The sequence below is a fragment of the Aspergillus lucknowensis genome, assembly GCF_044049455.1.
Source record: "Aspergillus lucknowensis strain CBS 449.75 chromosome Unknown BJX67scaffold_18, whole genome shotgun sequence".
NCBI classification, from domain to species: Eukaryota; Fungi; Ascomycota; class Eurotiomycetes; order Eurotiales; family Aspergillaceae; genus Aspergillus; species Aspergillus lucknowensis.
The window spans coordinates 139,860-159,573 of record NW_027263562.1 but is presented as its reverse complement, the minus strand read 5'-3'; the positions used below and the strand labels follow the sequence as shown (position 1 = coordinate 159,573).

The 19,714-nt window shown below is 55.4% G+C and overlaps 6 protein-coding genes across 6 annotated transcripts; 3 read left to right on the top strand and 3 right to left on the bottom strand.

Annotated features, from left to right (window-relative positions):
* Positions 1-451: 451 nt before the first annotated feature.
* On the top strand, positions 452-1,855 carry BJX67DRAFT_371862 (uncharacterized protein; the record flags this gene model as incomplete). Its single annotated transcript, XM_071031153.1, has 3 exons — positions 452-499; positions 646-1,164; positions 1,244-1,855. The coding sequence occupies 3 exons, from the start codon at positions 452-454 to the stop codon at positions 1,853-1,855; spliced, it is 1,179 nt and encodes a 392-aa protein (XP_070886483.1).
* Positions 1,856-2,419: 564 nt separating this feature from the next.
* BJX67DRAFT_380856 (cytochrome P450) lies at positions 2,420-4,023 on the bottom strand (the record flags this gene model as incomplete). The annotated part of the gene is made up of 3 exons (XM_071032886.1): positions 2,420-2,758; positions 2,851-3,945; positions 3,991-4,023. 3 exons carry the CDS (start codon positions 4,021-4,023, stop codon positions 2,420-2,422), a joined length of 1,467 nt encoding a protein of 488 aa, XP_070886482.1.
* Positions 4,024-4,224: 201 nt separating this feature from the next.
* On the top strand, positions 4,225-6,929 carry BJX67DRAFT_371860 (Alpha/Beta hydrolase protein; the record flags this gene model as incomplete). The annotated part of the gene is made up of 2 exons (XM_071031152.1): positions 4,225-5,074; positions 5,986-6,929. 2 exons carry the CDS (start codon positions 4,225-4,227, stop codon positions 6,927-6,929), a joined length of 1,794 nt encoding a protein of 597 aa, XP_070886481.1.
* Positions 6,930-7,059: 130 nt separating this feature from the next.
* Positions 7,060-8,093, bottom strand: BJX67DRAFT_352489 (kinase-like domain-containing protein). The gene has a single exon (XM_071029028.1). The coding sequence runs from the start codon at positions 8,072-8,074 to the stop codon at positions 7,247-7,249; it is 828 nt and encodes a 275-aa protein (XP_070886480.1). The 5' UTR covers positions 8,075-8,093; the 3' UTR covers positions 7,060-7,246.
* Positions 8,094-8,447: 354 nt separating this feature from the next.
* Positions 8,448-13,533, bottom strand: BJX67DRAFT_380851 (uncharacterized protein; the record flags this gene model as incomplete). Its single annotated transcript, XM_071032885.1, has 5 exons — positions 8,448-8,570; positions 8,631-12,919; positions 12,967-13,355; positions 13,401-13,427; positions 13,475-13,533. The coding sequence occupies 5 exons, from the start codon at positions 13,531-13,533 to the stop codon at positions 8,448-8,450; spliced, it is 4,887 nt and encodes a 1,628-aa protein (XP_070886479.1).
* A 211-nt stretch (positions 13,534-13,744) lies between these two features.
* BJX67DRAFT_380850 (acyl transferase domain-containing protein) lies at positions 13,745-19,639 on the top strand (the record flags this gene model as incomplete). The annotated part of the gene is made up of 4 exons (XM_071032884.1): positions 13,745-18,497; positions 18,554-19,024; positions 19,079-19,194; positions 19,241-19,639. The coding sequence occupies 4 exons, from the start codon at positions 13,745-13,747 to the stop codon at positions 19,637-19,639; spliced, it is 5,739 nt and encodes a 1,912-aa protein (XP_070886478.1).
* Positions 19,640-19,714: the final 75 nt, after the last annotated feature.

Here is a 19,714-nt window from a genome sequence, read left to right as displayed (position 1 = left end):
ATAGTTCGTGTCGGGGGGTACAGAGTGCTGGGGGGGTAGTAAGCTGTGCTCTGGCCAAGCGTTGGGCGGGGTTTGCGGGGCTCAATCGCGGCTGTAAAAAGATATGGTCGTAAAATCCTGCTCGCCATGGTCTCAGAGATTGCAATTCAAGCTGTTCGGGTGGCTCGCAGATTCGGGATCGAAAAGAATCTGCGCAGGTGGGCGAGAGGGGGGGGGGCGTATCTGCAGAAGAAGGGGGGCATAGTCCTTAGCGTTTACCATGCGCCACTAATAGCAGCTGACGAAGATCGACCGTCCTTCTATAATTAATCCACGGCCAACTGGGCATCCAGACGGGGCTGGAAGATATCAAGAGCGACGGAGACAACCTGCGATCTAGGAGGACCGTCGCCCTTTCCACAGCATACCCCATTGTGCACCCTCTACAACCCTCAAAGTTCACGTCTGCGCCATGGCAACGACTCACCCCCCCCACTTGCTGCAGCAGCTGGCGTTACAGGTACGTCTTCGTGTGTGAATCCATCTCCGCCCCTCCCTCTCGTACCAGCGGGATTGCCCCTGCTTTCGCTGGTGTGATGGCTCCTCGTTTGTGCCCCCAAAGTTTGTCCTGCCTTCCTTGGCGTTCCACGACTCATCGCGCGCTAGACACAAATCCTAGCCAATCTGCAATGGCTCTGCGAGTTTCAAGTTCTTGCCTGCATCCCACTAGACGGATCAGTGGCCTTTGAGGAAGTTGCTGCTATCAGCAATGTCCCCGAGGACCAGTTGCAGCGAGTGGCACGCCTAATGATGACAGCAGGCTTTCTCTGCGAGCCTTGCAATGGGCAGATCGCTCATACTCCATTGTCAGCCTCATTTGTCACCGAGCCTGACTTATTGGATGCGGCGTTATTCCTCGCGCAGATTGCGGTCCCTGCGGCGCTCAAGATGCCACGCTCAGTTCAGCAGTTTGCATCCTACGATCGAAGACACCCGTGGGCAACATTCACGCCGCCAGAGTCCCGATTGACGGGGTTCGGGGAGAGCTTTGATACGAATCAGCCGAAGATTCAACGCCAGTTCGCGGCGTATCTCGCACGCGGGGTTTTCGACGAGGCTTCTGCAGCCGATGAGGTGCTGAAGCTAGTGGACTGGGACGGCCTCGGTGCGGTCACAGTTGTCGATGTGAGCTAATTCAGCGCGGATACGAAGAGAAGCATACTACTACTGGTCTCCTCATCTAACAGCTTTCTGCGCCGTCTAGGTTCACCCTCCATCGACCGCCACCGTCGCGACACTTGCCGCACTTGCGCCCACGGCCCAGTTTGTCGTGCAGACGAGCGCACCTTCCAACGGGCACTCTGGTCTGATAACGGGACGTGAAGGCAGCGCCGGGCCCCATTCATGGATGACCTCCCACCTCGCTTCGTCAATCAGCAGCCGCGTCTCGGTGCAATCGCGAGCGGCGGCGGCTGCGCAGACAGTGCAGTCTGCCGCCGTCTACATTCTTCGCCTTCCCTCGCCGTCTCCCCTCATTCCATGGACCACCATCCGCAGTCAGACGACCCTGGAGCTCCAAGCACACCTGCAGGTTCTCCGCACACAGGCGTCGTCCCGGCTAATCCTGACGGCCCTTGTCCTACCGCGGTCTGGTGCTGTGGACAAGGAGACGGAGGCGATGGTGCGGCTAAGGGACATGTGTTTGCTGCAGCTGTCCAATGAGAGACAGCCTGGAAGGTTGGAGATCGTCGAGTTGCTAACGGGGATCAGAGATGCGGCAGGCGGGCTCGTGCTCACGAGAGAATTTCAGGCGCCAAGCAGCGCGGTGATTGCTTTTGAGGTTCGATATCAAGCGTCGAATGAGAGAGCGCAGTAAATACGAGCAGGCTGAGTTGGCAGGAGGGAGTGAGAGCGAATAAGGGAGCGGTGTTGTGTTGTGTGAGACAGGGCCAAGTATGGAAAGCAGGGGTGTTCGATGACCGAGCCTCGGTGCTCAGCTCCTTTCTGTGATCAGAATGTTCCCAGCAATCAATTTGTTGCAAGATTCTTGCCAGCGTCCAGGCGCACCACGCGCAGTCCCTCTGCTGGAGGCTCCTTTTGAGGGCAAGCTGTGGGACCTTCACGTGAACGGGCCGGTCCTGATTGGTGGGCGAGCCAGTTAGGCTCGGTCCGAGCACCACCGACGGAAGGCTTGGCATCCGATCTTCCCCGCCACGGAAACCGCATTTTCTACTTTGGGAAGCTCGTTTATTCAGCCGCTGCAAGTCGTGCAGCTTCCAGCCAGGGCTGGATCGAGCGCAATGATCCTGAAGGGTCCAGACGAGTTCTCGGCCGGGAAAAAGTTCCCTGCCAGCGTGTTTAGGCCTTCCCTTGACAACGACGCACTTGTTCATTGAATATAAGGCTCAGCGACCTCCAGCTACACATGTGCATCGTATTTTTAGCCTGTCCTTCGCGGAGTCAACTCCACCCACAGTGGACTCTTGTCCCACAGGATCCAGATCCCTTGCGACATCAACCAGTCTGCGTCCCCCATGCGCCCCCGGTCCAACTGCAGATCAAAATGCCAGAGCAGGTGGGCCAGAATCAGCCGCGTCTCCGCATAGGCAAGCTGGCGCCCAATACAATTTCGCGGACCGATACTGAACGGCTGCGACACTTCGTGACGATCGTTGGCGAATTCCCCCAGCCCCTGCCAGCGCTGGGGCAGGAATTCGTCCGGGCGATGGAAATTCGCTGCGGACCGACACGCAGCAAACTGCTGCACTGCCACCGATGTCTGCGATTGATTGAGATACCCTCGATGAGCGAACGGACAAACCCAAGGAAGGCGCACGAACTGCAGCACATGGGCAGAGACTGAGAACTTACCCCCTCAGGAACCCACTTTCCTGCAATCAACGCGCCCTGCGGTGGCACAATGCGATTACTCTGCATTGGCACCGGGGGGTACAGACGGAGCGATTCCTCCAGCATGGCCTGTAGGCCTTCGATCTGTGTGACGCTCTGCGCATCGATGTCTGCAGCCCTGGCAAATCGCGCCCGAACTTCCTCCGTCAACCCCGCAAGATACTGACGATTAGTGAGTAGTAACCAGATGCATCCACTCAGCAGCGACGCCGATGTCTCGCTGCCCGCGAGAACGATCGCGCTCGCATTGCTCACCATCTCTGCTCGCGTCATGGGGGCCTCCCCGTCCGGCTTGTCGGCCAACACCGAGTCCCACAGGTCACCCCGTGTCGTCCCTGCATGCTCCAGCCGGCGATCAACCTTGTCCGCGGTAAACTGCGCATTCCGCCGTCGCATTTCGAGGAGCTTGCGCGGGGCAAGAAGGCCCAGGATCCCCGTGAGTCCGTAACGACGGAGCGCGTTGAGGACGGGAATCGCTTTGACGTTGCCCTGGATAGACGCGATCCACGGGTGCGTCTCGACTTTCTCGAGGCACCCGAAGGACTCGCCAAAGGCTAGGTCGCCAATGATGTCGAATGTAGCCCAGTTGAACCACACGGTCATATCGAGCGAGCCCTTTGCGCAGTTCTCGCGAAGCCGCGCAATCAACCGGTCAACATGCTGCTGGATCATACCCTGCTGCGCACGCAGTCCCTTATCTGAGAAGGCATGCGCCAGAAGCCGCCGATACCGCCGGTGATGCGCATGATCCGCGGCCAGAATGCCAGGTGCACCGTTGTGAAAGGGGGGGAGATGCATCGGGTCCTTGGGGAACTCCGGATTCGACGTGTAGATGGGCTTCGCGGCGTCTGGGGTGATGTACGAGAGCTCGTCTGGCGCGATGCGCACGACTGGGCCGTACTGGCGATGCAGTTTCTGAATGTCGCGGACGATGGTGCCCCGGATTGTGCTCTGGAGGTACGGGATGCGCCAGATTGCCCACCATCGTGGGCCGGGGTAGCTTCGTAGTGGGTGGAGCCAGAGTCGGTAGACTACGATGCCTAGTATTGCTGTTGCCTTGGTATATTTAGCTTGTGTATCTCAATCATGTATGGGACTCACTGCTAAGAGTGGCGCTCTGAGGAGAAGCGGCATTGCTGAAAACATATCGGATCGATGGATATACTGGACCCGCGATGAATCTTAACTGGACTTGGAAAAGAACAAACCTGGGCACTCTTAACGACCCGTAGGATGACTGAGCTTCGATTCCCGAGCAATATCGGATCACCAGCCCGAGATCTATAAATGAACGCAGAGCATCTGAGAATGAAAGCACGAGAGAAACCTTCAGAGATGGAACCCCTCACGCTCTCCTACGACCTCGCAACCCTCAAAGGCAAATCCGCCCTCATCACCGGCGGTGCCTCGGGCCTGGGTCTCGCCACAGCCCAGTGCTGGGCAGACGCCGGCGTCTACGTGACAATCGCCGATATCCAGCCCCCGCTCCAGCAGTCCGATACCACAAGCCCAATCCTATCAGACCCAAGTCAAGTGCACTACGTGTACTGCGACGTGACAAGCTGGGACAGCCAGGTCGCCGCATTCAAGGCCGCGCTGGCCTTCTCCCCGACAGGATCTCTGGACCTTGTTGCCGCCTTTGCGGGCACTGCCCTTGCGCCAGGGAACCAGGTCGACCATGTCCTTGCCGCTGGGCCGCCGAGTCTTGAACGTGATCCTCCACAGCCGACTGTTAGTATCCGCAATATCGAGGTGAATTTGATTGGAAGTTACTATACCTCCTGGCTGGGATTGTATTATCTGCGTATACCGGCATCGCAACCTAAAATGACGTCTGAGTCTGAGTCTGAGCCTAAGACTAAGACTGCGACTCAGCAGTCAACGGATAAGAGCCTGCTCTTCTGCGCCTCGATCGCCGCGTACATGGATAGTCCCAAGGCCTCGACGTACCCGGCCAGCAAGTTCGGGGTGCGCGGCTTGTTCCGAAGTACGCGCGCGCAGACGCGGCAACTTGGTGTCCGATGTAACCTGCTTGCGCCGTGGTTTGTGGATACGCCGCTCGTTGCGCCGATTAAGCGTGCCATGGCGGCTCGGGGGGTTGATATGGCCAAGGTGTTGGCGTTTACGAGTGTTGAGGCGTGTGTGGAAGCCGCGAGTTATTGTGTTGCTAATACGGGGGTACATGGTGAGTTTTTCAGAGTCTTTTAATTTTCTTGATATGATTTCAGTGTCATCGCTACGAGTGTGCAGGGGCTAATGTGTCTGGATAGGACGCGCCTTGGCTGTTCAGCCGGAGGGGACTTTCGATCTCAAGGATGATATGGAGGATGGGTGGGCTGGGGATCAGCTGCGGCCGATTATGCAGCGGAGACGAGATGCTGGATTTGATGCGTAGGCTCTATTACAAGTGTAGATACTGGAACTGGATACTGCCTTGCAATATGCCTCATCTTCATTAGAATTCAATATCATACCCAATTGTACTCCCATCCTCGCAAACCTCTAGATATAGCTCATGTACCCTGTATTTGTCAGCCCTCCTGCCCTATCAAAAGTAGAAGTGGAAGTTCAGGAGCATACTCATCATGACTCGGATGCGTAAAGAACGTCGCCAGCGACTCTGTATAGTCCACCAGCACGACAACGCCCATATCGAACCCTTTTGCCATCCGCGCTGTGAACTCAACCGGTGGCCCGGCCTGTAGGTCCAACAGCCCTGGAACCTTGCCCACCATGGCATGTGCGAGATCCTGCCACCGCCGGACGCGCTTTGGGTCTGCGGTTGCTTTGAGTTTGAAGAGGGCTGCAGATGTTAGTTGGCGCATGATAGAAAGAGAAGACGAGACCTACCGACGTGGTATACAGGCATTGTGACCTCTGAGAGTGACTGTGGTGGTTATGGCTACGAGAGTTAGAGCCATATAGCTAGTAATTGTTTCCTTGTACTGGCGAGGTCTCGATTCGGTGACCGACAGGGAATATATACAAGCTCAGTGCAGAAACTATACTGCGGCAAAACCAACTTCAGAATGACCTCCCAACTAGCAGGTCCATGGCTTCAGGTATTATCCCCCTTCAATAGAATGTAATCTTCAGGGCAGCAACTAATGGCACAGTTCATCGAGGAGCTCGGCATCTCCCCGGCCCTCGACGGACCCTATGACAACCTCATGCAAGGATGGAAGACAATCCTCGGAACCCTCATAGCCCGCTACACCTTCCCAGCCCCCGATACAACCGTCCACACAGAAGACGTGACCGCAAACGGCGTCCGCGTCCGAATCTACACCCCACCCGAGGCCGAGAACCCCCCCGTAGCACTGTACTTCCACGCCGGCGGCTGGGTCATGGGCAGCGTCGACGAAGAAGACGGCTTCGTGCGCGCCCTGAGCAAAGCCACAGGAGCAAAGATCCTCAGCGTCGCGTACCGTCTCGCGCCGCAGTTCCCCTTCCCGCTCCCGCTGGAGGACTGCGTGAATGCCGCGCGGTGGGCGCTCGATAATACCTGCTCCTCCGCCTCGCAAACCGTGACCCTGATCGGGGCTTCGGCGGGCGGGAATATGGCGCTTTCCACGGCACTGGCCCTCATCGAGGCCGGGCTCGGTGAGCGCGTTGCGGGCGTTGTCGGACTCGCCCCGGTCACCGTGCACCCGGACGCCGTGCCGCGCGAGATCCTGGAGCGGGGCGGGTATACCTCGTATGCCGAGAATGACCGTGTCACGGTAAACACGGGCTCGGCGATGCGGACGTTCTTCGACTGCTACGGTGCGGATCCGGGTGATCCGCGGCTGTCAGTCCTGCTGCATCCGCGTCTCAGCGAGCTGAGGAGGGTGTATCTCGCTGTTGGGGGGGCGGATACACTGCGTGACGATGCGAGGTTGATGGAGAAGGCCCTCGCTGAGAGAGGGGTGTCTGTGCAGCTCGATGAGTATCCTGGGTTTCCGCATTTCTCGTGGCTTTTTCCGTGTCCGGCGCTGAGGACGCATCAGGGGGAGTTTTTTGGGAATCTCGTCAAGGCCGTTGGGTGGGCGAGCAGGTAGCTGTGTCACTCTGGAGAGAATATTGCTCTTCAAGGTATTTTCTCCAGCTATAAAACACACAATTCTATCATTGAATTATAAATCCAAGTAACTATGCTGAAGTCGATTCGGTTCGTTCCTTGATATGGAGGTGATATTCTTGTTGGCTGAGCCGGAAATATATTTCGACGACTGACATCACTGGCATCCGCACATAATTGCAGTCACACGTTATGAAAGTATCACAAATACACCTGTGTTGGAATGTATATTCTAGATAAATATTAGGCTACTTACCGGCCTCCTTTAACTCCTTATATCAAATAATGGACATGTCTTCAATAAAACATTGACGTGTAGAAGATCCGCATCATGAGGTATTCCACTGGATACTCATCGAAGATATCTGGGACTAGTTCAAGCCACTCGGGCTTCCACTGGCAGTAGACTGTCGAATTGCAATAGTCCCAATACTCAGGATACCAGCCAGCCAGACCCCAGTCAATCAGTGTTATCTTAAAATCCAGACTCCCATCTTCACACACTCCGTTCTGTTCAACGATCACGTTTTTCGGTTGGAGATCCGCATGGGTAAAGACAGATCTGTGCCCTCTGAGTGTGCGTTGGATGGGCTCACGAAGCAGGCGGACGTAATGCGGCGACTCCCTTTGCCCCAGGCATTTTAGTAGGCCTTGGTTCAATTGTTCCTCGTTGTCAAACGGACCAGATATGCTCGGGTCGTGATCAAGAGTAGAGAGAATGCCCTCGTAGTAAGGCGTGCGGTTCAAGTTCCCATAATACCCTTGGGAAGGAATACGTCGCAGCTCATCGAGTGTCTCTCTAATGCGTTTGCTGACCGTCTTCTTTTGGTCGGCCGCAAGGGACGGCGCTAACTTCCGCAGATCAGTACCGGGGATAAAATCCATGACGATGTATCGTTTCTGGGTCTCCAGATCAACAAAATGATCGTAGACTTTTGGGATAGCGACATTGCTATGAGCAGCCACAAATTTCATGTTCTCCGCTTCGACCATGGAGGCGCCCACTTTGACCGCGAAGCGCTCTCTTACTCGGACGACCTTGGCCGATCGAGTAGGGTCGCTAAGGACATCGGTTGATGCTTCGATCTCGGCAATGCTCGGGAGCGCAAGTCTCTCGTCAGCCATTTTGTCAAGCCTGTTTAGCTGAGGGTACGAAGGAGGACCACGGAGGACCACGTGAGGGGACTACACATAATGTAAACGGTGCAAACAATACCCAGACTAACCGAATTTGGAATACAACCAGGCATAAACACGTGACATGCAGCGACTCCAGTCCCGCTCGCCAACGCCATTCCTCTCACTTCTCGTAAATGCCATCGACATAACAGGGACTGAAGTATTCTCTATCTTGATTTGATATAATTTCCTAGATCAACCCCTGTTGACGTCAGAACGCGTCAAGAGAGCTCCGAAAGACACCGAACCTAGATGTAAACAAACACAACGCGACCAATGCAAGTCACCTCCAGTTCCAACTCATTACTGACACCACATTTTACAAGACATGGGCTTTCACTCCTAACGCGACGGCAACGACTGCATCGTCTCCGTAGCTCAGACTCAGCTGGATATTATCGAGTCCGGTTTGTTGCGCTGCCTCCAGGGCATCTCCATGCAACTATCTCGCGTGTCAGTTAGCCGCGATACATCAACCTGAACATTTTCCCGGGCAGCTTACCACGACCAAAGGCGCTCCCTGCGACCGGACTATTTCAATCTCCTTCATCGCGGCCGCCGCGCCCTTTGAGATAGTCTGCAGGCACTTGAACACGGCCTCTTTTGCGCACCACCCGCTGGCTACTGCAGCTCGGAGATCTCTGTGGCTCTGGAGGGACTGATATTCCCGCTCGGTATAGTTGCGTTGGATAAATATGGGGCTCTCGTGGCCTGTGAAGCTGCTAAGTGTGACTGTGTCGACGCCTACGGTAGATGCTCGGGTATCCGGTGCGAGCTGGAGCGGCGTCTTGATTAAAGAATCGCTCGATTTTCGCGGCCGTTCAGCCTCGACGACACGATAGCGCCCCGTTCTTCGATCTGAGACAATCCGAGCTGATGGATTCAGCAGAATTGAATGCATTTCTGCAGGCTCGAAAGGAGGATGCGACTGTACGCGCACAATCTGGTTTGCCATAATTGCCCTGATATAGGCACGCTCGGCGCGGCCGACGCGCTGTTTCATCTGGCGCTGGTACTGTTGGAACTCCTGACGAGACAGGAGAGCAAAGAAATACCGGGCATGGACGCCGACCATCTGCGCTTCTTTCTGTCCGAACCCGCACGAGTTTAGGAGGAATGCCTTGATGCCGGCTGCTTGCACAGAACGCGTAGGGAAACACAGGTGATCGAAGGCGCGAAGCGCAGGGTCAACGTCGTCAGCATTGCGATTACCTGGGACCAGCCCCGAGTCGAGTACTTGCAGACACCCGTTCAGCATCCACGCCGCGGCTGGCGCTTTAGGATGGCCTGTGACTGACTTCTGACAGATCGCCCAGAGTGGCCGACCAGGCGACCGACCGAGATGGCCCATTTCGCAGTGGATCACAGCTGGCTCGTTTGTGTCGTTGGCTGGAGTTGAGGTGGCATGCAAGGAAACCACACTGAGGTCGTCGATGCCCAAGCCCCAACTTGACAGAGCAGAGCGCAGTGGCGAGGGTGTGTGACTGTCTTCTTGCGCGAACGTGAAGATTCCCTGGCCAGGGGCAGGGACGGACCGACTAATGCCATCAGATGCCATGCCGGAGCCAGCCACAATCCCATAGACAGGCAAACCCATAGCCAGAGCCACATCCCCGCGGCAGAGAAGCTGGATCCCGCAGCCTTGGGATTCAACAAAGCCAGCACGACTGGCGGCTGTAGGGCGAGACATCTCATTCGAACTGCGCCCTCGAGCTTGCTCGTCTTCAACAGACGCGGTCGCCTTCATGCGTGCGAATCCCGCCGACTCCTCGGGCTGAAGGTCATCATAGCCACCAACTAGACAGATCTTGGTTTGGCCAGCCCGAATCGATTCGACTGCGGTATCTATTGACTCCAGAGCAGTGGCGCACGCTCCAACAGGGGTCTTTATCGGCCCAGCGGCACCGAGGAGCAACATATTAACCCAAGCGGGAGCTGTGTTCAGATATGTCTCTTGGAGCGCATCGGACGGCACATCTTGATCTAGACAAACATCATGATAGAGGCCTCGCGTGTTGACCACCCCACCCATAGAAGATCCAACAAAGTTCCCTAATTCCGACAAATGAATGTGCTCAAAAACCTCCATTGGGTCGGATATTCCGGCACTGTAAAAGGCCTCGGCAACGCAACACAGCAGAACGTGAGCCACTGGGTCGACCTGCTGGACAATCTCTGCTGGAATGCCGTACTTCTCAGGAGACCATCCCGTCGGCAATTGTCCAGCTACCCTTTGAACAGCCTTCCCAGATTTGGGAACGCGGATTGTGGCGCCGTGTTGCAGTTGGACCTGGCAGGTGCTCGATGGTCCATCGCCGTCGGTACCACCATTGCTGATGATTCTCAGGTTAGTCCCGTGTCGATGGTGTAGAGCTTCAGCGTTTGCCCGCGTCGTCTCAAACGGTGGCAGGTCCTCCTCGAGCACGATCTCTTGGAAAATCTCTCGGTTATCCGACGGAAGCGGACGGATTCCTGAGTGGCGTCGGATCTGGTCGCCATACAGCTGTGGAATCTCAACGTCTGCGACTGGCTTCCCACTTTCTGCGTCAACCCATCCTACGTAATGCCCGTTTGGCCCAGGTTTGTCGACGTGTCGGATGAGATTCATTAACCATGCCATCTCCAGGTACCCAGCTGGCGAAAGCTCACCTTGAGACTCTATTTCCCATCGTAGGCGTGCACTTCCCCACGGACCAAGCTCTGAAAAACCAACGACGACGACTGCATCTGCTGGAATGAGCCCAGGGCTGAGTTTATCCTGTAGTGGCTGGATATCGATGTCATAGTCTGGTAGCTTCGGGAACCCGACATGGAGGGAGATCCGCGGCTGCACGACATCCGCGCTTCGTACAGACTGTCGTCGTACCCTCGCCTCCCTTTCATCTTCTTGTGCAATGGCTCGAGCGATGTCGGCTTGTTCCTGCAGACTCGCACGGGCAGCGGCCAGCTGCACTGAGGCACCATGCCAACCAGCAAGGCCTCCAGAAAAGTCCGCCATGACGGGCGCCTCTTCGCAATGGGTAGCCCAAGAAGAAGATAGAAGCATCGTGATGAGATCTCCCATCTCCGTTCCTGAGAAGGTCAGGACTCCGTGTTGCTCTGCTGCCTCTGCGACGAGATCATTGCCCGTCATCAGCCCAGTAGACCGTGTCCAGCCAATGCTCACACCACATATTGATAATTCCTCGTCCCACGACTCAGAGTGGAAGCGGCGCAACAAAGTCTCCAACCCGCGCTTGGACTCGGCATATAAACCATCACCGCCGAAGATTCCATGATTGGGCGAGAGTGGGAGGACGACTTGTGTAGGTCGACATCGAATGACACGATGGCGCTTTTGAGTGACTATGAATCCGAGCAGCCGAAGTACGTTGGTGAGCATTAACCGAAATGCCACCTCGTTGTCAGCATCTAATCCATCGATCTCTGCGCCGACCTGACTTGTAGCAGCGAAGGGGAGGATGGCATCGAGGTCTAGACCCAAGTCGTCGTAGATATAGTCAATAAGCCGTTCGCAGTCCACGACACTGGCTTGATTGAAAGGGATAAGGTGTAATTGAGACCCACGGCTCCCACATTCGTTGTAGAGGGTCTTGAAGAATGGAGCTGCTGAGGACGGTTCACGGCTTGTGGTGACGACAACAGTCGCGCCGCCAGCAAGGAGTCGACGAGCAATGTAGGCTGCAATAGAACCGGGACCCGCACCTGTCAGAAGGTATGTGCCATGAGCAAAGGAAATACCGTCCCTACTGGCCTGATTTAGGGTGTCGAGAAAGAGAGAGGTGAGGTCAGTCCCGTCCGATTGCACTGCTCCGTTGCTATTCTTCCGGATCCATTGCGCAAAGAAATCTGCGAAGCAAGCAGGTTCTCGTAAATGCTCGAGGCATTCAATAACCCCGTCAGATGTGACGACCGTTTTGGGGGAGAATGTCTGCGCGTTCGCCAGCCGAACCAGGGGAGGCCCATCGAGCGCCTTGATTAGGGCTGGAGCCAGAGCACACCCTGCTTGATGGGCTTGTGCGATCTGAACAAGGCGGGAATCAGCGCGCCGACACAATCTGTCCTGCAGTTCGCATGTCATGGGGCCCTTTTCGTTAGCATCGTAGTGAGCCAGAAGATCCTGGCGCGCGGTATTCCACCAGTCGCGATACCAGCGACTCTTTCGGGCGTCGAAGCAGGGCGAGATGCGTGACAGGAAGTCTTCCGAAAACTCTGCTGTCCAGGAGTCCAATTTCCGCTGCACTTCGGCCGTTACAGTATCTTGTCCATTAGCAGAAGCGTGAGGAAGCCCCAGGTACTGCCGAAGAGTCTCGTACTGCTTTCTCGCCAACGCCTTTGCACCGACCCCGTCTGCGATTGCATCGGCCTGCTCATCTTCTCTACTCTTACGAGCTCCGGTGGACGTTTGGTGAGGGTTCTCTCTGTGCAATGGAAGTCCAACTGACTGGCCATAACCATCAACCAGTCCATCCCAGTATTGATTGGCTGCCTCGAGGGAGGGCAGTCGCGACTGAGGCTCAGCCGCGAGTGCTGTCACCAACACTGCAGTCTGCCGATGCGTCGGAAGCCCCCAGACACTTTCCAAGCGTGCTCGGACCGCTGGGATAGTGATCCGGGCCGGCATTTTTGCCGTGAATAGTCGCTGAAGAAAAGCACCGGACGTCGGGCCCAATGAGACCTCGCCCAAAGCTGCATCCAGGTCTGACAGCGAGACATCTTCAGCCCGATCTGGCAAAGATCGGAACTCGTTCCCAAGCTCGCCAATCAGCTCATTCTGCAGGGTCGATTTTCCTAAACGTGGTGAGCAAGTAGGCGACTCTCCTGGAATGAGGTCTCACCTCCGCAAAGCTCCTTGATGGACCGGCTGACGTCTATTTCGCTTGCCGACCTTCGGAGTTTGCGTGCAACAAGAGCCGTTACGATGCTAATCGCTGTCAGTGGTGCGTCCGACACGGTGTGCACTGTCACTTGTTCTCGCTCTGCAACGAGCTCTGGGACGGGGCTCGACTGTGGAGTTTGGACTATGGTCTCGTCGACGGTCGAGTCTTCGGCGGGTTCGTCGTACTCGTAGCATAGCTGCTGTAGGTCTTGCGTGCTGGCCAAGAGCTGCACGCCTTGCGTTGACATCTGCTCGAGTGTCTTCTGCGCCATCCCCAGCAGCGTCTTTGCTGGCCCTAACTCGACGAGACGGCGAGCATCTCGCAGTATCGTGTCCTGTGTCTCTATCCTATACCCAAGTTAGCACAATTAGGGCAGTTTCCACTTTCTTTACCATTGTACTGGGAATGCAAATTGATGTCTATAGCCTGTTAGCATCTGGCCTTAAGGAGAAGCAGGGATCTGTACGCGAGTAGTTCGATGATCAGCTCATAGGCTATGGTTCGTTCCATCGAGTGTACAGCCATCGTAGCTGAGATACCTTCGAAGCCAAACCTCGACGAAAATCTGGGAGCTGAAGACCTTGACCTGAGCATCTAAAAGAGCCCGACTCCTCGATCACCGATACTCGGCCGACTGGACTCTGGGGGCCGTTCTATGCGCAGTCCTCACCGTCTTGCTGGCACCTTTACGCCGGACACGATATACTGGGCCTGCCCTTGCGTGTCCTGCTCGAGGATGAGCACTCTCCTGGCCAAAACAGCCGCCAGAAGAATGATTCGACACCGGCCTAAAAGGCCATCTAGTCTTCTAGAAGCTATCGACGCCGATCGCGTGCGACTCGTCGCATGTTGTGGTGGACAGGGATCCAACAACCTCACAGGGCTTGATGAGCTTGTCCATCTTTCACATACCTACGCAGACTGTCCTCCTATACAACACATCATCACCTCTGCTGCACGCCGACTCGACAGGCTTTCGAAGCTCCCCCATCGCTCCTTCTTCTTTTCTCATCGCGGCTTCCCTTTACAGTCGTGGCTGGACGACTCTGCGGCCTCTGCCCCGGCAACCGACGACCTCGCTCTTTCGCCTTACAGTTTCCCTATCAACACTTTGCTGAGTCTGGTACACTACGCTCTTGCCGCCTACCAACTCAATATCGATCCGTCGCAGCTCCGTGATCGGCTTCACGGCGTTATTGGCCACTCACAAGGGGTGTTTGCTGCGGCTGCTGTCGCCCAGGCAGGGAATGGCTGGCCGGATTTCTACAATGCGGTCGACTCTGCTCTTCAATTGTCATTCTGGGTTGGGCTAGAATCCCATGTCGCTGCCCCCGCAAGCACACTCTCTGCAGAGGAGGTGGTGGACAGCTTTGCGCATGATGAGGGCGTGCCGTCGCACCTCCTGAGCGTCACAGGGCTTGAAGTCAAGGATTTAACACGCCTGGTCGAGCGATTGAACAAAGAGAGCGACGACGACAGACTTGCCATTTATCTTGCACTAGCCAATAATCGCAACAAGGGCGTCCTGGCTGGGTCACCGCAGGCACTGCGAAGAGCCTGTCTCGCGCTACGGGCAATCCAAGCACCACCCAACCTTGATCAAAGTCGCGTTCCTTTTCACCGGCGTCGGCCTGTTCTGGAAGTCCAATTTCTGCCTGTATCAGCGCCCTACCACTCCCCCCTTCTGAGCTCCGTCAAGTCATCCGTGATGGATGCCACAGATCTTCAGCTCATTGGGACGGATTTGGCTATTCCGGTATACTGCGCGAAAGATAGAGGGATATCGAACTTGCAGACTGCTAAGTCGAATGATATTGTACGAGCCCTTGTCCAGGCCGTGACGGTGGAGCAGGTCGATTGGCGGGCAACATGCCATCGGTTGTCTGGCGCCACTCATATGCTCTCTCTTGGGCCAGGAGCTGTTGGGAGCCTTGTTCAGGACGTCATGGATGGGACTGGTATCCGTATAATTCACTTATCGGGTCGGTCTCTGCCTTCAGGATTGTCTTCGCTGTTATCGTCCGAGATTATCCACACTGCTGGAGACGACTGGGGTCGGAAGTACCGGCCACGCCTTCGAGGAGCAAGTGGCATCTTGGGTGAGAGCCACATCGAGACCAAAATGACGCGCTTACTGGGTACACCACCGGTCATGGTCGCGGGAATGACACCAACGACCTGTTCCTCCGACCTCGTAGCTGCCATAATGCAGGCTGGCTACCATGTAGAATTCGCCTGTGGTGGTTACCACTGTCGTGTTGATATGGAGGCAGCACTTCGTCGACTCGCAGCAAGTATTCCTTCACATCGTGCTATAACTTGCAACGTAATTTACGCATCGCCCAAATCCCTTTCATGGCAGATCCAGCTGCTCCAGGATCTCATCGAGGAGGGACTGCCTATTGAAGGACTCACAGTTGGCGCTGGGATTCCCTCACCCGAGGTCGTCCAGGACTGGATTTCCTCGCTAGGTCTTGCTCATATTTGGTTTAAACCTGGCTCTCTCGATGCCATAGATCGAGTTCTCTCTCTTGCACAACATCATCCAACATTTCCCATCGGCTTGCAGTGGACCGGAGGCCGCGCTGGAGGTCATCACTCGTTTGAGGACGTCCACCAGCCGATGCTGGAGCGCTATGCCCGTATTAGGGCATTCGAGAACGTTGTCCTGGTCGTCGGCAGTGGATTCGGAGATGCCGAAGATACATGGCCATATCTCACCGGTTCATGGTCAGAACGCTTTGGATTTCCGGCTATGCCCTTTGACGGTGTCCTGTTGGGGAGTCGTATGATGGTTGCGCGCGAGGCTAGAACCTCACCCTCGGTCAAGGAACTTATTGTCGGTGCTCCTGGGCTTGACGATGACGAAACCGCGTGGACACGTTCAGAGCATGGACCGGTGGGAGGCGTGATCTCCGTCATCTCTGAAATGGGCCAACCCATGCATGTGCTCGCAACGCGAGCGATGCGGCTTTGGCACGAGTTTGATCGCAGATTCTTCTCGATTCGTGACCCAGAGCGTCTATGTGGTGCATTGCAGCAGCATCGGGACGAGCTTATTACTCGATTAACCCAAGACTATGCCAGGCCGTGGTTTGCTGTTCTGGATGATGGCCAACCCGCTGACATCGAGGATATGAGCTATAGACAAGTGCTTCGCCGACTCTGTAGCCTCACTTACGTGTCCCATCAACGCCGGTGGATTCACTCTTCGTACCTTACTGTGGTGCACGACTACCTTCGTCTCGTGCGGGCGCGCTTTGGCTGTGGGATCCGACTCAGTGATAACCCTGCCGAAATGCAGAAAGCTTTTGATGAAGCATACGCCGCCAAGGGAGATGAAATTTTATATCCAGAAGATGTCTCCTTGCTTCTCGCTGTCTTTCGTCGCCAGGGTCAAAAGCCCATGCCGTTTATTCCGCGGCTCGACGCTCAGTTTGAGACATGGTTCAAAAAGGACTCGCTGTGGCAGTCTGAAGACATCGAAGCTGTGGCGAATCAAGATCCGGAGCGCGTGTGTATCATCCAAGGCCCTGTAGCTGTGCGTTATTCGACGACCCCAGACGAACCGGCGAAGGAGATTTTGGATCGCATCTGTGATGAACATATCAGGATGCTGCAAGTACAGTATCCTGCATCTGAAGGTCATATAGAGACAGTAATACCTGCCAGGGTATATGGAAATGGAGTTCTTCCCGGAGTTCAAATATCACAGGATGGTCCTGTATGCCGATACCATCTTGTCGGTCCTGCTTTGCCTGCTGCTGAAGCCGTTGTAGAGCGCGTCGCGGGTGACTGCACCTGGGCTCGCGCTGCGCTTGTCAAAGAATACATTATCCTGGGAAAGGCTCGTGTGAAAAACCCGGTACACAACGCATTCAAACTTGAGGTCGGAGACATTATCGAAGTTCGCTCGAACGATGGCCGAGCCCGCGAGATTACTCTGTATACGACGGTACCTCACCAAGGAGGTGATACAGGAACACGGGCTGCTTTGGAGCTTCTCCAGCACGACAATTGCGAGATCTCGGTGGCGTTAGTGAGCCCGTCGCAGGGCCGACCCGCACTGGAGTTTACGTGCGACCTGGTGGGCGATCGTCTGTGTGTTTGCTCGAAGGGCTACCTCAAACGCATTCGACGTCTTTACAGAGAGCTATGGGTGGACGAGCCTGGCGCTGGTCTATCATCAGCTGGCCTCAATTCCGAGTTCACAGGCCCGCAAACAACAATCACCGCAGACGCAGTAAAGGAGTTTCTTGCGGTTGTCCGACAAACAGGACCAGCACGGTCTCGAGCTTGGGATGCTCTGGGTCCTATTGTCCCACTTGATTACAGCGTCGTTCTAGCGTGGACTGCGCTTATCAAACCTGTTCTGCTTCCAGCTCTCGGAGGTGATCCTCTGCAGCTTCTTCACCAGTCCGTATCTCTGCGCATAGTGCCTGAGGTTCGCCCGCTGCACATTGGAGATACCGTGAGAACCTGCTCACGCATTACTGAACGCACGATCAGTCCGACAGGGCAACGAATCGAGGTCTCAGCAGAGATACGCAGAGATGCACAGCCCGTTGTCAAAATCCAATCCGTGTTCGTCATCCAACGTCGTCCACAGGCCGTGTGTGAGCAGCAGTTTCGGTCCGTTGACGAAGCAGATATGGTAATGCATATCAACTCGCCAGTCCAACTACAGGTCCTTGTGAGCCGCAAGTGGCTCTTTCTTGATGGCTCCTCGCATAATTTGCTCGGAAAGACGCTTGTGTTTATTTTGAACACGCAAACGGTCTATGATGCGTCTGGGGCTCCGAGCTCAATTCAAGTCGCAGGAACAGTCAGCCTCCTCGTGGATAGCGCCGTACCAGCCTCAGCTGGCAAAACTATTGGTCGGGTGTACATGGAAGAGGAGGGTTGTCAAGTGAACCCTGTTCTGGATTTCCTTCACCGACACGGATCTCCTCGCACCCAGCGCCGTATGCTCCCAAGTCCAGGCTGGACCGGAGACGCTGTTATTCCATTTGCTGCCCCCGCAAAGAGTGGTCCATATGCGAGTGTATCTCTGGATAGAAATCCAATCCACACTTGCCCTCTGTTTGCTCGGTTCGCTGGCCGGGGACAGCCAGTTGTGCACGGAATGCACCTCTCCGCAACGGTGCGGCGCATCCTCGAGTGGATGGTTGGGGATACGCAACGCTGCAGGTTTCGCAGCTGGACTGTGTCATTCGATGACATTGTTCGTATTCAAGAACGGCTGCGGATGGAGGTACAACATCACGCAATGGAAGAAGGGCTCATGATTGTCAGTGTGAAAGTTATCAATGAGCTAGCCGGGAATCAAGTCATGCACGCCGAAGCGGCCATAGAACAAGCACGAACTGCATACGTATTTACCGGTCAAGGAATTCAGGAGAAGGGAATGGGAATGAGACTGTATAGGACGCATATTGCCGCTCAAGCCGTTTGGGACCGAGCAGAACGGCACTTTGAATCTCAATACGGTGTGTATACTTTTGGACTGGATAATTCCAAACGGAGACTAACTGACCAACTATAGGTTTTTCACTCCTTCACATTGTACGAGACAATCCATCAAACCTCACTGTCTACTTTGGCGGTCGACGTGGCAGGGGCATACGTGCCAACTACCTTGCAATGATATCTAGCTCGGGTCCGACTGAGGGTATGCTTCCGGGTCTGACGGCGGACTCTCGGTCATACACCTTTTCCTATCCAGCGGGACTGCTCATGTCGACTCAGTTTGCACAGCCGGCGCTGGCGGTCATGGAGATGGCTGAGTACGCTCATCTTCAAGCCCAGGGAGCTGTACAGTCTGGCGCTCTTTTCGCCGGGCATTCACTCGGCGAGTACAGTGCCCTTGGGGCGAGTACTACCTTCATGCCGTTTGAAGCCCTTCTGTCACTGATATTGTATCGCGGGCTCAAAATGCAGAGCGCTTTGCCTCGAGATGGCGATGGACGAACCGACTACGCAATGATGGCGGCAGACCCTTCGCGTGTTAGACAAGGTAACCGAACCTTTTTTTCTCAACTTCTCTATCGTCACTGATCAGATGGGGTAGACTTCAGCGACCGTGACCTCTTGCGCCTTGTGCGTATCATTAGCGAGCAAACAGGCTCGCTGCTGGAGGTTGTAAACTACAATGTCCGATCGCGGCAGTATGTCTGCGCTGGCCACGTACGTCCCACTCTTTTCGTTCAATGTCGATATCTAACGGTAGCAGATTCGAGCTCTGTTCGTCTTGGGCCAGGTATGCGACGAGCTGGGAGAAAGCGCCATCGACAATCAGGACGTCTGGAAAGGGTGTGTTCATCGTCACATCGCCAGCGCACAGCCTATCACCAGCCAGACTCAGCTCAGTCGCGGCCGTGCGACTATCCCTCTTGCTGGGGTCGACATCCCCTTCCACTCTCAAATGCTGCGGGGACATATTGACGACTACCGGCAGTATCTGCGCCGCCATCTACGCATTTCAGACGTCAAGCTGGAGGAGTTCGTTGGTCGCTGGATTCCGAATGTAGTGGGAAGGCCATTTGCCGCGGATGTCTCCTATGTCCGGCTTGTGCAGCAGGCTACCAAGAGCCAGCCGTTGCAGGATCTGCTGAGACGACTCGAGAAGTAGACAGTCGTCAATTCTACGGCTGTAAGATAGTGCCGGTTCTTGTGTTCACTTTACAATATATGTACGCAATGCTGT